This window comes from Oryctolagus cuniculus, chromosome X (genome assembly GCF_964237555.1).
Source record: "Oryctolagus cuniculus chromosome X, mOryCun1.1, whole genome shotgun sequence".
Lineage (NCBI taxonomy): Eukaryota > Metazoa > Chordata > Mammalia > Lagomorpha > Leporidae > Oryctolagus > Oryctolagus cuniculus.
The window spans coordinates 9,769,188-9,776,107 of NC_091453.1; the positions used below are offsets into that span (position 1 = coordinate 9,769,188).

The 6,920-nt window shown below is 54.5% G+C and overlaps 1 protein-coding gene across 1 annotated transcript; it reads left to right on the top strand.

The window, feature by feature from the left end:
• The first annotated feature begins 629 nt into the window (after positions 1-629).
• On the top strand, positions 630-6,286 carry LOC100342329 (melanoma-associated antigen B5). The gene is made up of 2 exons (XM_017349934.3): positions 630-826; positions 4,737-6,286. Exon 2 carries the CDS (start codon positions 4,800-4,802, stop codon positions 5,814-5,816), a length of 1,017 nt encoding a protein of 338 aa, XP_017205423.2. The 5' UTR covers positions 630-826; positions 4,737-4,799; the 3' UTR covers positions 5,817-6,286.
• Positions 6,287-6,920: the final 634 nt, after the last annotated feature.

The window sequence follows — 6,920 nt, forward strand, 5'->3', positions numbered from 1 at the left end:
TTTAAAAAGAAAAGAAAAAGAGGTCGTTAAGGACTGGCGCTGTGGCTCACTTGATTAATCCTCCGCCCGCAGCGCCGGCATCCCATATGGGCGCCGGGTTCTAGTCCCGGTTGCTCTTCTTCTAGTCCAGCTCTCTGCTGTGGCCCGGGAGTGCAGTGGAGGATGGCCCACCACATGGGAGACCAGGAGGAAGCACCTGGCTCTTGGCTTTGGATCAGCATAGATCCAGCCGTAGTAGCCATTTGGGGGGGGGGGTGAACCAACGGAAGGAAGACCTTTCTCTCTGTCTCTCTGTGTAGCTCTACCTGTCAAATAAATTTAAAAAGAAAAGAAAAAGAGGCCGCTAGGATAAGATGAGGAACTGGACGGACACTGACTGAGGAGAATAGCACCGCTCACAGAGGGCAGAGCAGAAAGCCCGCCACCTGCTCTTAGACCATGAGAGCCGGGCAGTGCCGCCGGCTGTCCCACTGACTTCCGCAGTTTCTGAACGCTGTGCAGGCCGTTAAATAGGGGCGTGGCGGCGGGGGGTGGGGCGGGGTGGGGGTGGGGTTGCTGTGCATTCCAGCGGGCAAGGGTGGCAGAGGGGCGGGCCTAACGGTTCCCGCAGGAATCAGATTGAGGATTCCCTGAGACCAGGGGAACCAAGCGCCCCAGCACAGAGGGGGCGCCAAAGACACGGAGCGTGAGCGCACACCGAGGGGTCGCTCTTTGACAACAGCAGTCACTTCCGGCCGCGCACGCTTCTGGGAGCGGAAGTGCTTTAGCTTTTGGCGGGCGGCCGCGTGGCGAGCGACGGAGGGGTCCAGAGTGATCAGGAGGCCAGGTGAGCCGCTTGCGGGAGAGAAAGAGGAACACGCGCCTCAGAACAGCACCGCGAGTGCCGAACCCCACAAAGCCTCGGCCGCTCTCAGTCCTGGGGGGCCGCTGAGCCGAGGCGGCAGTCCGCGGGGGTCTCAGGAATGGAGGCCCCTGGTAGAAGTGGGTACCCCTCCCCCATTAGCAAAGGGCAGAGGCGCGGGCGGAATGTGAGTCAACATCGGGAAGCTCGGGTGTACAGACCCACCGGGCCCCTCCGCCAAGGACTAGGACACGGGGGTCGTGAGTGCGAGCCAAGGACTCGAACACAGGGGTCCTGAGTGCGAGCCCTCTCGTTTCTGATGAGACTGGCAAGCTGAGCCCCTTGGCCTGAGAAGGGGCCCAGGTCAGAGAGGAAGGCGTTCTGCAGGGCATCCAGAAAAGCCCTGAGAAGTTCCTAGGGGACGACCACCCCCAGCAAAGTGAGGTGGCCTGGCGCCTGCCCCTGCCATCAGCCCCAGCAAACATAGGCCTGCTCTCTGGCTGATTCTGCCCGGCGGGCGGTCACAGGGACGCGAAGGCCTTGGATGGCAGGAAGGGTCCTTAGGTCAGCAAACGAAAGTACGCCGAGCACCAAGAATCAGGTGAATGATCCGGTCAGAGGACGGAGGGAGCCCACACCCTGCGGTGGCCTGGGAGGTCTGTGCATGGGAGACATGTCTCGTGCTCACTTCCTCCTGTGGATGTGTCTCGTACTCACTTCCTCCCGTGGACATGTCCCGTGCTCACTTCCTCCTGTGGACGTGTCTTATGCTTCCTCCCGTGGACGTGTCCCATGCTGACTTCCTCCCATGGACGTGTCCCGTGCTCACTTCCACCCGTGGATGTGTCTCATGCTCACTTCCTCCCGTGGACGTGTCCCGTGCTCACTTCCTCCCGTGGACGTGTCCCATGCTGACTTCCTCTCATGGACGTGTCCCGTGCTCACTTCCACCCGTGGACGTGTCTCATGCCCACTTCCTCCCGTGGACGTGTCCCATGATCACTTCCACCCGTGGATGTGTCTCGTACTCACTTCCTCCCGTGGATGTGTCTCGTGCTCACTTCCTCCCGTGGACGTGTCGCATGCCCACTTCCTCCCGTGGATGTGTCGCATGCCCACTTCCTCCCGTGGAACAGTCCCGTGCTCACTTCCTCCCGTGGACGTGTCATGTGGACTTGTCCCATGCTCACTTCCTCCCGTGGACGTGTCTCGTGCTCACTTCCTCCAGTGGACGTGTCTCGTGCTCACTTCCTCCCGTGGACATGTCCCGTGCTCACTTCCTCCTGTGGACGTGTCTCGTGCTCACTCCTCCCGTGGACGTGTCCCGTGCTCACTTCCTCCTGTGGACGTGTCGCGTGGACATGTCTCATGCTCACTTCCACCCGTGGACGTGTCTCGTGCTCACTTCCTCCTGTGGACGTGTCGCGTGGACATGTCTCATGCTCACTTCCTCCCGTGGACATGTCCCATACTCACTTCCTCCCATGGACGTGTCGCGTGGACATGTCTCGTGCTCACTTCCACCCATGGACGTGTCCCGTGCTCACTTCCTCCTGTGGACGTGTTGCATGGACATGTCTCGTGTTCACTTCCACCCGTGGACATGTCTCATGCTCACTCCTCCCGTGGACGTGTCCTGTGCTCACTTCCTCCTGTGGACATGTCCCATGCTCACTTTTTCCCATGGATGTGTCCCGTGCTCACTTCCACCCGTGGACGTGTCTCATGCTCACTTCCTCCCGTGGACATGTCTTGTGCTCACTTCCTCCCGTGGATGTGTCTTGTGCTCCATTCCTCCTGTGGGTGGACATGTCTCATGCTTCCTCCCGTGGACGTGTCCCGTGCTCACTACTCCCGTGGACGTGTCACATGGACATGTCTCATGCTCACTTCCTCCCGTGGACGTGTCCCGTGGACATGTCCCATGCTCACTTCCTCCCGTGGACGTGTCCCGTGGACATGTCCCATGCTCACTTTCTCCCATGGACGTGTCCCGTGGACATGTCCCATGCTCACTTTCTCCCATGGACGTGTCCTGTGCTCACTTCCTCCCGTGGACATGTCTCATGCTTCCTCCTGTGGACATGTCCTGTGCTCACTTCCTCCCGTGGACGTGTCTCGTGCTCACTTCCTCCTGTGGACGTGTCGCGTGGATATGTCTCATGCTCACTTCCTCCCGTGGACATGTCCCATACTCACTTCCTCCCATGGACATGTCGCGTGGACATGTCTCGTGCTCACTTCCACCCATGGACGTGTCCCGTGCTCACTTCCTCCTGTGGACGTGTTGCATGGACATGTCTCGTGTTCACTTCCACCCGTGGACATGTCTCATGCTCACTCCTCCCGTGGACGTGTCCTGTGCTCACTTCCTCCTGTGGACATGTCCCATGCTCACTTTTTCCCATGGATGTGTCCCGTGCTCACTTCCTCCTGTGGACGTGTTGCATGGACATGTCTCGTGTTCACTTCCACCCGTGGATGTGTCTCATGCTCACTTCCTCCCGTGGACGTGTCCCGTGCTCACTACTCCCGTGGACGTGTCACATGGACATGTCTCATGCTCACTTCCTCCCGTGGACGTGTCCCGTGGACATGTCCCATGCTCACTTTCTCCCATGGACGTGTCCTGTGCTCACTTCCTCCCGTGGACATGTCTCATGCTTCCTCCTGTGGACGAGTCCTGTGCTCACTTCCTCTGGTAGATGTGTCTCGTGCTCAATTCCTCCCATGGACATGTCTCATGCTTCCTCCTGTGGACATGTCCTGTGCTCACTTCCTCCCGTGGACGTGTCTTGTGCTTCCTCCCATGGACGTGTCCTGTGCTTCCTCCCGTGGACATGTCCTGTGCTCACTTCCTCCCATGGACCTGTCTTGTGCTTCCTCCCGTGGACGTGTCCCGTGCTCACTTCCTCCGGTGGACGTGTCCCGTACTTACTTCCTCCTGTGGATGTCTCCGATGCTCATTTCTTCCTGTGGCACGGTCCGTAGGAGGTGCTGGTGCTGGTGAAGGTAACATGTCGTTTCTTTCCTCAAAGAAAAGGCCTAATGCCCATAGTAGGATAATTTCCGGGAATGAGATCAGCGCCATGACCTTTGAGGGATATACTGACAAAGGGGTTCCACAGAGTCCGTCCCCTATTCTCAGTCCTAGGAGGCCACGGGTAGGTGAGGTGGCCTCATATCCTCCTAGGAGTCTCAGGTGACACCGACAGGAAGAGAACTCCCAGGCCATGTGAGGGATCACGGGAAGCTTTGAAGGGGACCACCCACATGTGAACAGATAACAAAGCATCACAGCCCCCATGTTGCATTCAGCACATGAAGGTCCATGGCAGAACCATCTGTGAGGCTCCCTCTCACTTTGGATCAGGGTGAAGGGGGAGGACATCTTTGGTGCTAGGGTACAGGGCCCAGGCAGCAGACAGGAGGGGTATTGAGATCAAGAACAAGAACTACTGACCCAGGCATCCCATGACCAGCAGGGATCCACATCTCAGGTAGCCCCTGACACGGAGGGTAGGCAGGGGGGAGTTCCTTCACTCCTCCTCTAGGGTCTTGGGGAGGTGCTGGGAAGAGCAGAAGAGAGGGGACCAGGACCTGTTGACAGATGTAATGATTGTGATTTTGAATGAAATGATCCCCCACACCCCGAAACAGGACCCCCACTGCAAGCCCCTGCAACGACCTCAGAATACCCCAGGAAGGGCTGGCCAGCTACAGCCCAAAGCTCACCCTAAATTCCTCCCCAGGGGCCAGCCTGACTGGAATAACAGGAGCCCTGTGGGTTTCTAGAGCAGTGCTCTCATGGAAACCCACAGGACCCATCTCGGTAGAAGCCACAGTGGACTTCTGTGTCGATGGAGCTCATACCATCTCATTCTCCCCTCTCTAGCTACCTACGGCAACAGCTATCCTGTGCACACTGCTCTCCCTGCTCTCCTTACCTAGAGTCATCATGCCTCGAGGTCAAAAGAGCAGGCACCACGGCCGAGCAAAACGCCGACATGACCAAAATAAAGCTCAGAGGGATGGTCAGCAAACAGCCACTGCAGCAGAAGCACCCCCTCCCTCCCTGCAGAGTCTACCTGTTGCTGAGTCATGTAGCACCCCCCAGGAGCCCCAAGGTGCAGCACATGCCACCGCTGCTTCTGCAGCTGATTCTTACACTGCCTCTGGTAACAATCCCACTGGCCAAGATAAGGAAAGGAAAAGCACCTACAACACCCTAATCCCCACACACAGCTTAGACAGAGAGCTATGTGGGATGATTGTGTTGTTGGAGCAGTTCCTGCTTTACAAGTATAAAATGAAACAGCCCATTTTTAGGGCTGACATGCTGAAGCTTATCAAACGGAGCCACTTACACAAGTTTGATGAGATCCTTAAGAAAGCCTCAGAGCACATCGATATTGTTTTTGCTCTTGAAATGAAGGAAGGCGACTCTGCCTTCCGCTCCTATGACCTTGTCAGCAAACTGAAACTCCCCAACAACGGAAGGGTGCGCCCTGGCAGAGGGTTACCCAAGACCGGCCTAGTGATGAACATCCTGGGTATGATCTTCATGAAGGGCAACCGGGCCACCGAGGAAGATGTCTGGAAATTGCTGAGTATGATGGGAGTGTATGCTGGGAGGAAGCACTTCATCTACGGAGAGCCCAGGAAGCTCATCACCAGAGATTTAGTGAGGCTGCAGTACCTGGAGTACCAGCAGGTGCCTGATACTGATCCTGCACGCTACGAATTCCTGTGGGGTCCAAAAGCCCATGCTGAAACCAGCAAGATGAAAGTCCTGGAGTTTGTGGCCAAGATCAATGACACCGTTCCTGCTGCCTTCCCATCCCAGTATGAAGATGCTTTGAGAGATGAGGAAGAGAGAGCCCGAACCAAACATGCAGCCATGCCCAGCAATGTTGCCAGAGCTAGTGGCGCCCTCAAGTTCCGATGTTCAGTGTGTTCTTCCACCCATTCTTAGCATTCTGATAAGAAAGTATGATATGGATATTGGGATTAAACAATCTCCATGTCAAAGAATTCTACAGTAAAATTAGTGGAGTAATGCAATGGGGGAAAATAGTTACTTCCCCTAATTTCCTTTTAGTCTAGTTTTCTAAAATTAAACAATGTATACTCTTTCTTAGTTTATTTTGTAAAGTAGGAAAAATTAAATCTTATTAAGTTAGACTTCATGTCTCTTCACTGTTTTCTTCACCAAATATTCATTGAGCATCTGGTACTTGGAAGGCTCCTTCGTAAGAATGGATCTTATGATAAGGAAGACCTGGCACCTGCTCTGAGAATTGTGGGGCCTGCAGGCTGTAGTCACACAAGTGAGATATGGAATTATCCTCTGTGACCTATAACAAAAGTAAAATGAATCCTTGAGGTACAGGCTGTTCCTTATGAGAGCAGTCAGGTAGAAATTGCTGAGCAAGTCAGTTTGGTGCATTGGGAAACTTGAACCGTCTAGTTGGATGGATTTAAGTTTTATTTAAAATGTATACCAGATTAATTGACTCAGTAGATGTGGTCGATAGTGTCTGTGCCCTCAGACAGTGTGCTTCAGAGTTGAGAGAGAAGACCTTTGAATGAGTTTTCTCAGGCTGCCATAACAGAATATCAAAGACTGTTCAGTTTAAACAACCGATACTTGTTTCTCACATTTCTGGATAATGGAAAGTCCAAATTCAGTTCCTGATGATGGTGCCTTTCCTGGGTTGCAGACAGTTGCCTTCTCACTGTCCTCACATAGAGGGGAGAAGGAGAGAGGGAGGACAAGGTGAAGTGGGAAGAGGATGAGGAGGGGGAGGAAGTACAGGAATGAAGAGGGGAGGAGAGGAAATCTACCTTCTCTTATATGCACACTAACCCCAACAGGGGGACCCATCCTCATAACATCATCTAAAACTACCTCCAAATCACTATTTTTAAAAATCCCATATATGAAAGCAGTATTGTTTGGATAAAAATCATAACTGCCACTCATTAAATACACAGGGCACAGGCATTGTAGCACAGCAGGCAAAGCCACCACCTGCAATGCCAGGATCCCATATAGGCATGAGTTCATGTCCCAGCT

Bases quoted from the DNA above. Each gene is read 5' to 3' on its own strand.
- LOC100342329 (XM_017349934.3), top strand. From the start codon at position 4,800: ATGCCTCGAGGTCAAAAGAGCAGGCACCACGGCCGAGCAAAACGCCGA.